The 14803-nt window shown below is 42.0% G+C and overlaps 1 protein-coding gene across 2 annotated transcripts in view; it reads right to left on the reverse strand.

Moving 5' to 3' along the window:
- Positions 1-1094: 1094 nt before the first annotated feature.
- smyd3 (SET and MYND domain containing 3) overlaps positions 1095-14803 on the reverse strand; it is a 57822-nt gene continuing 44113 nt past the window's right edge. The window contains exons 6-12 of one of the 2 annotated variants that reach the window (XM_076156152.1): positions 13265-13332; positions 11393-11495; positions 10548-10658; positions 8341-8428; positions 7728-7902; positions 2176-2284; positions 1095-1685 (exon numbers count right to left, since the gene is read on the reverse strand). In XM_076156152.1, coding sequence (XP_076012267.1) covers positions 1587-1685; positions 2176-2284; positions 7728-7902; positions 8341-8428; positions 10548-10658; positions 11393-11495; positions 13265-13332 — 753 coding nt within the window. In that variant the 3' untranslated portion in view covers positions 1095-1586. Of the gene's footprint in view, positions 1686-2175; positions 2285-6611; positions 7566-7727; positions 7903-8340; positions 8429-10547; positions 10659-11392; positions 11496-13264; positions 13333-14803 lie in introns of those variants that run through there. The other variant, XM_076156153.1, reaches the window with a different exon arrangement.

A 14803-nucleotide genomic window follows, 5' to 3' on the forward strand; every position in this document is an offset into this window, starting at 1 on the left:
CTTAATTGTCTAAACACACCTGAGCTCATGCAGAGTGCAAATACACTTTAGTTTACATCTGGATCCCCGATCTTGATGTAAAGAGAGCAAAGTGCAGTGTACAGGAAGCATAGAAAATGTATGAGGACGTATGAGGAACCACACAGGTGAGTGGTGAGTGTGAGGGAGAGAGAGACAAGGTAGGACCTTAGAGAGGAAGTGAGAGAGCCTGAAATAGGGGTGAAAATTGAAAATATGGGGAGAGTAAATGTCAGCAGGGTGAGAGAATGGCGAAGGCGTAAAAACCCCACAATGGATTCTCTTTTCTGATTGGCTCCGGCGTCCTGCAGAGAAAGAGATGGATAGTGAATTTAATTTGATCGCCTTCAGGGAGCGAGAGAGCCAGAAAATGGCAAGGAAGGTAAAGTGACAGAGCGGCAGTGAGACAGAGGGTTATGGTTAAGTGATGGTAAATCTAATTTGTCAACGGGTTATGAGGTGAGAGAGCGACAGAGCGAGGGCGGCGCGGTGCAGCGGTGTTGAAGAGGACACTTTGATCCATGGCTCCTTCAATTCTCCATTCCGCTTTCGTTTCATTTGATTCAGCCTTCTAAAGATACAATTAACTCCTTTAACTAAGTCCTGCTGCTGCACACCTTGCAAAAACCATGAAGTGAAAGCAACACTGCCATTAATCAAAAGCTGCAGTGTGTGAGGATAAAAGTCATTGTCCAAATGATGGAGAAGTGGAGGAAGAAGAGTTAGCGTCAAGACTTCAGCCGATTGAGTATGAATGCAGGATGGACGAACGCTTTGAGGTCTAGAATATTCAACTATAGCAGGAGACTCTAATCCTCCCATAACCCATAGAAAGAAGCACACACACACACACACACACACACACGCACACACTAACCACTGTCATTCCTCTCAGCGGCAATGCTGTCACCAGTTGACAAAGGCTTGAACTTTAGGATTAACATGGGAAGAGTGTGTAAGACAAAGCTACATACCAACGAATATACAGCACACACAAACACACACACTTTGGGTTTAACTTTGGAACACAGAAACAAGGATTAACCATGGGAAGTGTTTGAGATGTTTATTTAAAGAGGGAAAGATGGATATTCTGATAACCTGGCTTCACTAAACCGACACACACGCACACACACACATTCATCAGTCATTTGTTACCATATGTTGTTTCAACACACTGTGGAACGTGCTATTTATTTTGACCCTGATCTATAAATTGTGTTATTCTACATCAGCTTTTATGTAAAATCATTCAAAAAGACTCCATGGCTATAAAATGTTCATTTTATTGGTCATTCATCAAACACATTGCAGTGCCTTTCGATAATCATAAGGAGGAACAAACAATGACTCATTATGAAGATAGATGATACACACACTTAGCACACACACACACACTCGCTTATTCGTCTAGACTGAGACAAAATATTACAACAGACTGTGTGGATGTATGCACAGGTTTCTATCTATCTCCATTTCCTCCTCAACCAGATGACTGAGGTTGATAAATTCAGAGTTTGAAATGGCCGAGAGCTAAATGACTCCTGAGGTTTTTCATTTTTGTGTGATCATTGATCCATGTCAGCGTGACACTCCTCCATCTTCCTCCGCAGATCAACAGTTAAGGAGTGATCGTCGCCGTGGGTGATGGTTAGGATTTGATAAGCCTGGACGGGGACAAAAATAAACCAATGACTGATGATCGTCTTCAGCCCTGGCTCCTGTTATTAACTCATGACTGCAACATCTTTGGATATAAAATGAAAACCTCTAAGAAAAATGTGTACGCAAAGTAATGAAGGTGCAATGATGTTATGGATCTTGTCTGCAGATGTTGAACAGTGTCCCTGAGACCAATAAACTCAAGTTAATGTACAACATTATCCGTTAATTATCACATTTTATTCCCCAGTCATGTTATTTGGATGTAAAAAATAAAACCTGAATGCAACCTGTGAGATTATCTGGCTTTCAGGATCAATCAGCTGCTGCTCTAGTGATTTCATCATAAATCTAAATGTTATCAATGATAGCCGAGTAAACTGTTGCCATGGGAATGACGGCAAAAAACAAAAACAAATAAGGCCAAGGTTGCAAAAACTAATTCACTCACTCGCTCACTCACTCACTCACTCACTCACTCACTCACTCACTCACCTGCTTGAATGTGTTCACAGCATCACCTGTGCGTTCCAGGTAATCTTGCAGCTTTCCAACTCTCATTAGCTGGACCCCATGAGCCGGATGGGGATCAGGATAGTACTGTCTGTAGCAGAGAGAGGACATGGAGAGGGGAAAAAAAGAGAGACAGGCATCAGTACTCGACTTCCATGGGGTAAAATAATTTGGAACTATTCTAACTGGAGCTGAAATGATACGATGGCAATTCTACAAAATGTAAGGATTCTTTAATATCACATGCATTAGTTGCTATTGCTACTGTTGTTGAGCTTTTCTGATGTATTTTTGGTGCTTCACAAACACAATGTGCTGACTGATGATGAAGTTGGATGAAGCTAACATAAAGACACACACACACAGATGCCCTCTTTGGTGTATGATTCCTGTTGCTGTGCAGACGTTCAAAGCACACACACACACACACACACCTCAGAGGACAAATGTTTCCACAACATAAACATGCCAGCCTGCGTCTGCATGAGAGAAACAGATCAATCACGCGTATCCATGGTGATGGTGTCAGTGCTTTGATCAGTTGGACTCAGATCTATGACTTTTACATTAGGAGGCACCTCACACTGCACACACACACAGCATTCAGATGACAGAAACCAAAATGTGCAGCTCTGGAGATCTGATAACACAAACTGTTTAAAAAAGCAGTAGATTTGATCTGAAAATGGCTGTGATTTATAATGTAACATGTTCTTCTGTATCTAATTTCTTTCCCTATTTCACCTCTCATCTGGCTCCTCTGGCTTCTATTGAATTTGAAGTACTTCCTAAATTTACTTTCCATTTCCCTGCTCTGCTGTCCTCCCATTGCTCTCTCCTCTCTTCTCTTTTTGTGTTTTGCTGGATTAATGGCTGATGCTTTCCCACTAACATAAAATGTTCTCGTCTTTAAGATGAGTCGTAGCAGCAGACATGCACCAAACATACGAACATGCATACACACAACACCTCACTGGGACCTTGTTTTAAATGTAATTCAGACTTCACGTGTCTCCAGAGTAACACTTTGTCCACAGAGACCAGCAACCACAAGATTTAACCTACTAGAAATTCTATTAAATGTTATCAGCAACTGCACACCAGCTACCAATGGAGTTTAAATATTAATTGAATCTAATGGACAGTAAACAAACATTTTGGTAAGAAAAACAATTTTCCTTGTTTGTTATCGAGGGCATATTTGCTTTATCAATCCATTGAAATCTAAGTTAATTAATTTGTACCATAGCCAACGGCTGGATTATCTTTGACAGTGTTCCAAGCTAGAGTTTCCCTCAGAATGCTAATAATCTATTTGTTTAAACTGTGGAGCCTGACTAAAAACCCAACAACCCCCCCACCCCAACTTGGTGAGTTCAAAGACTAAACCAACAACATTAGACCTCCATGAATAACGTCAACTTACAATACAGATTTAATTACCGAGCCAGCGATTCCGACAGAAATGACATGCAAAGACACACACACACACACACTGACTATGTGCAGCAATTACACATTATTTCATTAAGTTTCTGTCTCTTGGATTTCCATCCTGTTTTTCTCAGGAGAGTAAACTGAAGAAAAATGCGCTCTTGTCTCGTTGCATGCAGCTAGTTAGAAAGCCATAGCCTGCGGTTATGAGTAAAAGAAATTAAGAGTTGTGAAAAAGCATTTTCGGGCAAATGCAGTGGAACTAATGAGACTCTTGTTTGGAGCAAAACACCCAGCGTCTGCTGTTTGAGAGCGGAAAACACAAACTGTCTTACAAGGCTGAAGACACGCAGGGGGAGAGAGAGTAGAGTGAGCGTTACACTTAAATGTATACACGGTTGACAAATGAAGGACGTATTTAGGCAAAGACGGGAGAGACGCTCTTCCTCAGGGGACTTAGAGAGAAAGATACGAGGCAATTAACGCAAAGAGGGACGTCACAGATTGGTCCAGAGAAGCAGGTTTTATACAAATACACAACTGCCCCATGGTGGATGTTTATTTTATGCATACAAGCAGTGACAGAGTAAACAAAAACACCTCTGTGGGTACATTCTCATGCATACTGGATGAGAGGAGTACACACGGGTAAAACTGCCTATTAATTTTTCTACGCGTATGCACACACATACAGGATAACACACCTATAAACTGAACATCATAAACTCAGGAGAGGAGTTGAACATTAACTGCAGAGTGAAAGAAGAAAGGAATAGCGACTAAAGGTGGGATGGGGAGGAAGAGGGCGATGGAGAGCTCCTGCAGCCATCTCTCTTCCTGCCACCTGAAGAGCCCAGAGGAAGACAGGAGATGAATATGGAGGATCCTCCTCTCACTCTCTCATCTCTGCTTGTTTGTCTTTCTCTCAAGGCCACCTCTTCTCCTCTCCTTCCCCAACTAATAGGCCTCATTCTTCCCCGTCTCTATTTTCCACATTTGATTCCCCTTTTATCGCTTCACTTTGTTGTCCTCCTCGTCTTCCCGGTCTTGTTCTTTCTTCATCTTTGCCTGTTCTCTCTCTAGCCTCTCTGTTTGTCACCCTACTCTACCTCCTCCTCCTTTCTTCCTCACTCGTCGCTCTCCTTCCCTGACCTCACCATGTTCTCTCTTCAGACCCCTTCAGTCACCTCTCATGTTTTCTTCTTGGCATCTTTTGAAACTCTTTTGAAAATTTTTCTCGCCGCTTCGTTACAGCCTCTCCTCATCCCTCTCTCCTCTCTCTGCGGCATTATTTATTTATTGATGGACTGTATTGCTGTTTCTCCCCTGTGGATATGCTGTTCTCCCTGTGAGTGTGTATGTGTGTGTGTGTGTGTGAGCCTGGCTATGCTGCTAAAGCCCTGCCCTTCACACAAAATCAATTAGTCCCCCCCCCCCACCTTCTCTCTCTCTCTCTCTCTCCCTCTCCCACACTCAAGATGTGTGTGCTTTTGAGCTCTCCCTTTCTTCCCCTTCAGAATACAATGATTAAAAAAATACCCATAAAAAATATATACTGTGATTTTTGGTGTCCATAGAACACTAAATATCTATGACCTATGTTGTTATTTGATTGACCCTTACCTTATATCTTTACTTTAGATAATAACTGGTACAATGTAATAAAGTAATCATGTGATATGCTGTTTCACCATATTTCATGTCTAAGGGTAAGGGTTAGGTAATGGAATTATTATTCATTTCTTTCTGTGTACCATCAACCAGGCCAGCAGAGTGTCTGAACCATCCAAAAAGGCTGCAACAATATTAAATTCATTGAAATTTTCGAATTGTATCGTGTTGCATTTCATTTCCCTTCTTTCCGTCTTTTCAATGCTGTAATGCATCCAGTAAAGTACTTTGATTTGCCTTTGCTCTTCATCACTACGAAGGAGAACATGATCAAGGTTTGGACCCAAATGTTCACTGCTCACAATTAATTACCTGAACAGTGAATAGGTGCTGACTGTGCCATCTAGTCCACTGAATCATGGGGAGAAAATCTCTACGACAACCGAGCCCACAATCATATGCAAATTTTCTGTGCAGCGTTCCCCGCTGTGATGTCGTCTTTATACCCAGTTTCCACACTGATCCTGTTGAGCCTTGTAGCTCTTACAAAGGCATAAAAGAGAATCCTTCTCCTTCATCTGAATTAAAAGATTTTAAATGAATCCAAAGGAAAAGTAAATCTTAAGCAACTAGACTTGAAGACGTTTCCCCTCTCACCTGAGAGGCTTCTTCAGTTCTGCGTTCTTCACCAGCAAGTCCAGTGGCTTAAGATTTACTTTTCCTTGGATACCATGACCTGGAAGACTGAGAACCTTCACAGACATTTGCAATGAACTTTTTCGGCTGTCAGCTCAAAGTCAAAACTGAGCGAGTATGGAGATAAGTGTGAGGAGAGACTATCCAGAGCAGATCAGCGTGATGCACCACATGCAGGTGTTGTCATCAAATGCAGCTGAGATTCTCCCTGCATCGTTTCAGAGGACTACAAAGATGGAGCCTCTTCCAAAATATGGAGCTGCCTAAAATAAAGGGGTTTCAGTTTTTTGTTTTTTTCAAGTAGCTAATGCATATATTTACAGATAAAGCCAACTATACAGCCTCAATAAGTAAAAGCCTCAAAAGTAACTTCAAAGTCATTCCGTAGACTCATGAGATTAAATGATTTTCCAACTTGTAAATCTGCAGCCAGTGCTGTTAGTAAACATGTATCACTGTCCTGCCTGAGATCCATCAGTTCTGACAGAAAACAAGAAAACACAACAAATCAGATTGGATGGAAACACACTAATCGCCGCAAAATGTTGAAACATTTTAAAGGTGAATTGCAAAACTAAACTGAATTCATGTGTAATTTTTTGATGGAATCCAAAAACAACACAATGTGCAAATAATGTTTCATGTAAATGCCAAAATATAGCTTTGAGTTTTTCTCTTTTTATACAATTTAAGCTGAACATGCCTGCACTGTGACGCACAGAAACATAATGAAGTAACCTGAGGGCAGTGTGTTAATGCTGCTGCTTCCATTATTAAATGGAAAGAACAGACTATTTAATGTGTTAATTAATTAGCTGTTTCACTGAGTCTGCCTGATGACTGACTGCTATTCTGAGCTCTGAGCGGCTGAAGCAATTATGTTTAGCACACTTGAACATTTCAAATAGTGAATTATTCTTTTAAAATGCTTTCTACAAGCAAGGAGGAGCATTAAAACAAGAGGGTCCTGATCAAACTAGCCTTTTTTTGCCTTAAGCATTAATATTGCATGTAAACAGACACACATGCACATACAGGGCAATAATGGATGCTGATGGGCAAGCAGACATTTTATGAGAATGGTTTATCGTGCAAATTCCTCCATTTCTGTGTCTCACATGAACACACACACACACTGCAGCCTTCTCAAATTCAGGAAATAAAACAGGCCCACACACACAGAATAGACACACTGACATCCAGCATGAAAGAATGTAATAAATAGTATTTTTGTGAGGCTTTGCTGGGTTTTGTTGACATTGTGTCTGAAAGGCACTATTATAATTTAAAACTTAACAGAGGTGTTATATTGACGAGTTTAAAGTAATCCTGTTATTTTCTTCGCTACCCGTCACAGCCATTTCCTCAGAAACCATGCCAGGTACTTCTCAGATCATGTACAACACTGCTTACAATAGATTATGCAAACAGCAACAAACATTCATTGGAGAACCAGCTTATGTGACTGGAGAGTGAACGTGCCTTCAGGTCTATTGCTCTGTTTTGCTTCAGAGAGAGGTGAACTCAACAGAAAATCCATTCCCACACTTGCTTTGGCTGTGACAGGATTACAGAGAATGGGCTTGTAGGCATGTAGTGTATGTTGGTGCACAGTGAGCAGGCTGAAGACTCTGAAGAAGAAGAAGACTGTGTTGGACTCTTTGAAGGAAGCAATCTCAAATGTGGAAAATCAATTAACCAAAACACAAATGGGATGAAACGATTCATAGTTTTCATGTCATGATTTGAGAGAATGCAAATGTAATCCGATTATCCCGCATGCGGTGACTCACCTGTATACAGGAAGTGTCCTCTCGCCGTATCCCACAGCTTCCTCCCAGCGACTCAGCTGGATGCAGGCGTCCAGGGCCATGTCTGTCACTCTCAGCTTGTGCAGGTTTTCATCAGGGACAGCACTACCAACTGTTGATAACAGATGGATGCATCCCTCTAACGCTGCTTCCCAGTCTGGACAGTCACTTAAGGAAGACCTACAGTTGTATAATATCCCTCAAAAAGCTCTAAATTATAGTTGCACACCTCCAATAGTCCCCTTCTGTTTGTACTGGAACCACACTGGCAGCCATGATGTCTACAACACACTGGTCTGGCCTGTAAGAGACACTCACTGTGGTAACTCACAGATACCATCGGTCAACATATTTCTCTTGCGTTAGAGGTGAAACTCCAGTCCAGCAAGTCTGTGGTCAGTGCATTGTAGAGAGAAGTGGCGAAACAAATCAAATATATGAGATATATATTTCTTGGTTATGTCTCATTGTAATCAAGGGATATGTGTGATAAATGCTGATATGTGTGTGTGTGTCAGAAGGAGTCAGATTCAGATGGCACTCTTGGGTTACACATCTCGTGTCTGATTCAACTCTAATTGGAGGTAATGGATACTCAACTCTGCTTTCAGTCCCTCCAGTCTGGGTAGGGCCTCCTTCAGCCGGAGCCACGCTGCCTCTTCCCCTGCCAGCATGAGTCCATCCTGGGCAGAGGGTAGGAAGGACTGGCTGAACATACAGACTACAGATGTATGCACAACCCTGCTCATATACACACAGAGATGGTCATGACCTAAACACAGGCACACATATGGCACCTGACATTCTGATGAGTGACATTCTCTTGTAAGAACCTGCAACCATCAATACAGAACCAACCGTCTGATGTCCGTCTTTGTGTACATTTATGTAATGGATAACTGAGCTTTGCTGTGTGGGTGTTACTTAAACAGCGAACTTAAAAATAATCCCATCAGGCATTGTGTGGAGTGCTCTTTATCTGAAATGCATCTGTGCAGGGGAAGAAAATCTGTAGCAAACACAAACACAGACACACCTGCCCCCAAATTCGATGTCAACAATCATCTGTCACCATGGCAACTCGAGGTCACAACCCAGCAGCATTCTGTCATCATGTGAAGATTAAAGAAGGAGTAAAAATGACTGAGTGTGTCAGGGTGTGTCTGTGTGTAGTGCATGCAGAGAAAAGGTAGGGAGCACAAAATGAATCTGTTGTCTCGAGAATCAGCTGAGTGCTCTCTCTCTCTCTCCCTCACACACACACATACACGCAGATGTTTGAGTCTGATTACTTTGGAGTAGTAGACGAAAGACAAAAGTGGAACAGTGGCACATGCAGAATAAAGGTGTGCCGTAGGCAGAACAGAAAACATGCATTTAGAGAGAAGAGACAAAGGAAGAGGAAGCAGGGAGATGGGGGCAGATTATGATGGATGGAGGAAAATGCAGCTCAAAGATGGAAATTTGTTTTCCTTTTTCAATCACTGGTCAGAGAGAGAGAGAGAGAGAGAGAGAAAGAGAGAGAGAGAGAATTTGTGAAGAGTTGGAGCGTGACTGTCAAAGAATTTCCCTGCCTTTTTCTCTCTCTTCTCTCCTGTCTGCTGTCAGTTCCCAGGCTGATAGAAAGCCTAAGATGTTACTTTTACACCATGGCAGCTTTGCAGGAACAGTCCCTTCTCTTTAGTATCAAATAGCTCCTGGGTGATTTGATTATCTGCTCATTCGTGCCTGTAAATACTGACTGAATTGTTCTGTTCCTAAGAAACACTGGCACGCCTCATGCTGTGTGTGTTCTCCCTTGGGCAAGAAATAAAAAGCTGTCTTCTAAAATCACACAAGAAGGTTTTCAGAGAATTATTCAACGGTGACAGTCCAAGAAGAAGACGGGGAAAGAAAGAGATAAGAAAGGGTGTGAGAGTGAGGGAGGAAGTGGAGAGAGCAGGGAGGACATACTGTAACAAGCTATGCTCCAGTGCACTGTCTGAGTCAACAGTGGTATGGCAGAAATGTGTGTGTGTCTGTGTGTGTCTGTATATGTGTGTTAAAACAAAAAAAAGGGTTTTGAGTTCGCGGACTCGAAAATTCTGGATAATTTCACGTTAGGAAATCAAAGAGCAGATTCTTCATAAAGCCCAAAGGAGATCACGTGTGTGAGAATACCAGAAATGTAGTTTGGCAACAATGGCCACATTTACACGATACACATCAGTGATTCAATCATAATGAAATTAAGGCATCAGTGCAAGTGTTGGTGCAATCAGGGATTGCAGAAACATACTGTATATGGAGTACAGCTTAAGTCGAATTCCAGCAAGACGTCTCAGCCATATAACCTGCCCAAGCAACAAACCTGGCAACCCTACTGCTTGAGCATGCCAAAGAGAATTATGCTGCTAAAGCACTCATCTCTCTCTTTCACTGTCACTCATTACAGTCACATGCAAGACATGAACAAGCACAGCACACTCCCATTTTTATCTTTACCATTAAGGCAAACATATGGAGTAATTTGTGTACATGGAAAGACTTTGTATTGATTGCTGAATATACATGACTGTCTTCAAAGAGGAAGTACGGCAGGTGAGGAAAGCATTATTGTACATAGTACATGTTGTTAAAGGTAAAGGTCAAAGATCAGCTAAACTACTAAATACTGGAGGGGCAGTTGACATGACTTAAGCGGCAGGGGGCGACGTCATCGCCACCAGTCAGACATGAGTATCAAACAAACAATTGTTAATCAAACATTTCATTGGAGTGAGTGAGTGAGTGAGTGAGTGAGTGAGTGAGTGAGTAATTTACTTTGTCGTGAGAGTCGCATCGCTGGCAGTGACAGGTGAAATGGTACTGGTCCTTCAGCTGTCTCTGCCTGTCCTCCGTCAGTGCCAAGGTGTCAATGTAGCTGATTGTTAGCTGGAGACAGAGAGAAAGATTTAGTCTGACGCAGAGTTTTGACATTTATTCTTTTATTCTTTGTTTAACGTTTTTGCCATATTACACTTAAGCAATGTTTAAAAAATAATGCATCAGGGGCCGCATACAGCTGTCAAATTAATAGCCTGTGTGTGTGCGTGTGTGTCTGTGTGCGTGTCTGTGTGTGTAGACCAGATGGCATGGATACATCTCATTACATAGTTCGCAGGAATAGTGGAATATGGGACCTGAGGGAAAACTGACAAGTTGGAGTTGTCATTGCACTGGGATAGAGGTTTTTAAAAATAGGCCTCATCTGTGTGTGTGTGTGTGTGTGTATGTGTTATCATCTGTCAAGTAAAAACCTGACAAAAGCTCAGTGATGTTGTGGCTCTTAAATTCAGATTCGGTATCACTCAAAAGCTGCATTCAGCAGTGCTGCTGATTTAATGACACCAGCAAAGAAACATTTAGTTCACATTCACTCCTCCTACAGTTTTGGGTCAGTCAACACAAACCTCTATCTTTGTTTTTTGAAATTCCTTTCCAGTTTGGATTTAACTGGCTTCCAAAGTTGAGTGGGCACTCATTTATGAATCGATAACCTGTTAAATATCACCACTGAGAGGCAGAGTCATAATTGGAGAACTGTTCAGCCTGGGCGGAGGTATGTGCTCTCTTACTGCCTTCTAGTTTCTGTCGTAAAATGGGCAGCGTGGGGTTTTCATTCCTACCTCCTCTTGAGGGCTGACATCCTGCACAGCTCTGAGATGAATTTTCGTTCCTTCAAACACCATCACACAATTTGGCTTACAGGCATGGTTCAACAGAGATAGACTGGGAGAAAGTAAACGAAATGACGAGAGACATGAGGACAGGGAGAGGGAGAAGGGAGGGGGGGGGGGGGGGGGAGAGAGAGAGAGAGAGAAGAGATAAAACAGTAAATGGAAGAAGAGAAGGTGGATCAAGCAAAGACAGAGAGAGATATTCCACGTGTGGTTGTTTAATTTTCTACTGAATCCTATAAACTTACACACCATTAGTAAACCTGGTATGTGTGTCAGCATGTGTGTACATTTCCATTTCCCATTTTTGCAATGTCCTCCTGCTTTATCATAGTAAATATAGTAAAGGTCAAGACAAGCAGTAACTACACACGGTCAACTGTGTGTGATGTACATTGTTTCTGTGTGGGTGTGACACTTTGTGTGTTGGTGTTGTGATTAAAATAAATGCATAAAAGACGCTATCACTGCACACACCGCTGCAGATTTTCACGGCACGCTCCATTACCGCCGTTCATCATCTCTATAGAGAAAAAACAATGGGAACATGAGATAAAGACTAAGAAGGTGTGTGTGGGTGGGTATACTTGCGTGTGCGCGTATAAAGAAGGGAGCTTCATTTAGCCTGTGTGTGTATATGAGTGTGTGCCTTTGTAAAACCATGAGCATGGCCTTGTGGAGAAGTGCAGGTTGAATATCAACTAGAAATCAAGCCCTGCAAACAAAGCTTTTATCTGGTGATGAGCAACTCATTAGCATACTAATTACATTAATTGGCTAAACCACGACGCACATTAACAATATCTCCCACTAAGTGAAACTAACTGTTGCGGCAAATGCCAGAACAGAGAACACAAAGCACAGTTTTGTTTTTCTGAGTGGGTGTATAGACATGTCAGCACCATCAATTATTGACCATAAATTAAACAGATCTTTAATGAGAAAAACAATTAATAAACTTAAAGTGACAGTCTAGCTCTTTTTTGAGGAAATGATCACGTCTGTTCACTCATTTTTTGAGAGAGAGGGGGAGAGAGAAAGAGAGAGTGATTAGGTGATCAGAGCTTAAGTAATCCCCATGTCCGTAAACCCATCGTTGCTAGGCAACCCAAAATATGAATAGGCAAGTGAACATCCTCTGAGCGGGACCATCATTTATGGATGAGGCATGCAGACACACACACACACACACACACACAAAATGCAATGGTTGGGAAAAGCTTTGGTAAAGCCACTGTGACCATCTGACACCTCGACAGTGGCCAGATATACTGGCTGGGAGGCCTGGTGTGTGTGTTTCTCTGTGTGTGTGTGTGTGTGTGTGTGTGTGTGTGTGTGTGTGTGTGTGTGTGTGTGTGTGTGTGTGTGTGTGTGTGTGTGTGTGTGTGTGTGTGTGCAGGTTTTAACACTAACAACATGTGCAGCGGCAGGCCAAATCCCACCCCATTCACCCGGGACTCAATCTAGGGATTAGAGCACATACCGCCACACTGTGCTTGCATGTCAGTGTGTGTTTTACTCCTCAATGCCAGACAGAAATCGTAATTCAATTGGAATCACATCCCTTTTTTCTTTTTTCACCTACCAAACAACATTAAAATATTCCGTCAACATTCATTTTCAAGCAGTTCAACTCACATCACCTTCCCTATTCAAACTTTCGCCTTGCTTCTTCAAAGAGCTATCAGAGACACAGTGAAGCGAGGGGGGGGCTTGTGAGTGAGAGGGGGAGGGGCGGGGTTGGTGGGGTAACAGATGGCTATAGATCTACATTAAAATTTTGTGTTGTGCTGTATGTGTGTGTGTGTAAATGTGTGTTACCTTGGATACAGCCCAACTCCAATCTCTTGCAGCTCTCCATCACTAATGGTAAAACAATTGCATGTCACCTAAAGAGAGAGGGGGAGGGAAAGAGAAAGAGAGGGAGGGAGGGAGAAAGAGAGGGGGGCAGACAGAGGGAGATTGTTTGTTAAAAAGGTTTCATTGTACTAGCAGAGGAAAATAACAAAATTATTGGAAACATTTTCTGCAGATTACCACATCATGGTTTCTATGTTACTACTACAAAAAAAGCCTTTTTATTTTATAGCTGTTGCTCTATAAATGAACCATGTTGTGCATAATAATGTGTTAAAGTGTGGCCCTACAATTCATGTTCACATCCCAGATATCAGTGGCTCTGTTTCAAGTTCATGTTCACTGTAGTCACAGATTTGCTGACATAGAACTCAAAAAAGAGGACTTGTAACTCCATTTTGACACCAAAGATTCAATATGACATGAAATTTGAGAACACGCTATGATTTCTTTAGGACCAAAACTCTAAGTTCAAAAGTTGTGACATCCCCGGTCTTGACATAGAAATTGACTTAGGACCTGTTTGTCTCATCATACTAATAGATATAGCACAAACACTCAACAGTGAGTCACAAAGCCTCTCTCCTATATTTCCGAAAGAAAACAGATAGAGAGAGAGTGAGAGAGCGAGAGAGAGAGAGGAAACAGTAGTAAACAAAGAAACACAGCGAATAAGTTAAGTCTTAGATCTTTCAATTACCATACCGTATTCGTAGACAAGTGCATGTGCGTGTGTGCAGCATTAACATGCAGGTGTGTGAAAATAGACATTATGCAAAAAATAATGGTAACTTCCTCAACATTCTTATTCAGGCTGTCAGACGGGACAGCAGGGGGGAAGTGAGCAGCAGACAGAGGCTCTAATCCTCCTGATGCTCACACAAAAAACAGGATTCAGATCAGATCATTACTTCGATATGCAGCTAATAAACAGGCACTCACACCAGCATCACTTCTCTTACACAAAGACAAAATCTCCTCACACTTCATTGTTATTCTATACTTTTTTTAAATCACACACATCCATCAACTGTACCATAAAGCCTCCATAAGATTGTCATGGAGATAGATTACATGCAGTAATGCAGCGTGTTGCACACACATTACACATTACAATAACATTTGGGTCTTTGCCTGTCAAAGCTCTTAGACTTGGAGGAAACACTATCAATGGACGATAAATAAGAAATTATGAATGAATACGATGTGTGTACGGTGTAACATGTGATTCTTCAATAAGCTGCGAGAATTGTGTTATCTTGTATTTGTGCTGCAAGTGTGTGGCAGTAGCTCACAAATACACACAAACGCACATAAACAAACGCAGTCGGAGTGTGAAAGCACTGTGAACGTAGATACTGGAGGCCCCACACACAGCTTCACCTTATTAGGAAGAAACAGCTAGTGGCAACAGGGAGGGAGGGGGTGGAGGTTGAGGGGCAGGGGTGGGAGGTGCAGATGGAGAGAGAACACGAAGGATGATTTAAGAGAGGAGAGAGGAGG

Source organism: Genypterus blacodes, unplaced genomic scaffold (genome assembly GCF_046128005.1).
Source record: "Genypterus blacodes isolate CSIRO-AG114 ecotype Tasmania unplaced genomic scaffold, CSIRO-AGI_Gbla_v1 ptg000067l_1, whole genome shotgun sequence".
Classification (NCBI taxonomy): Eukaryota; Metazoa; Chordata; class Actinopteri; order Ophidiiformes; family Ophidiidae; genus Genypterus; species Genypterus blacodes.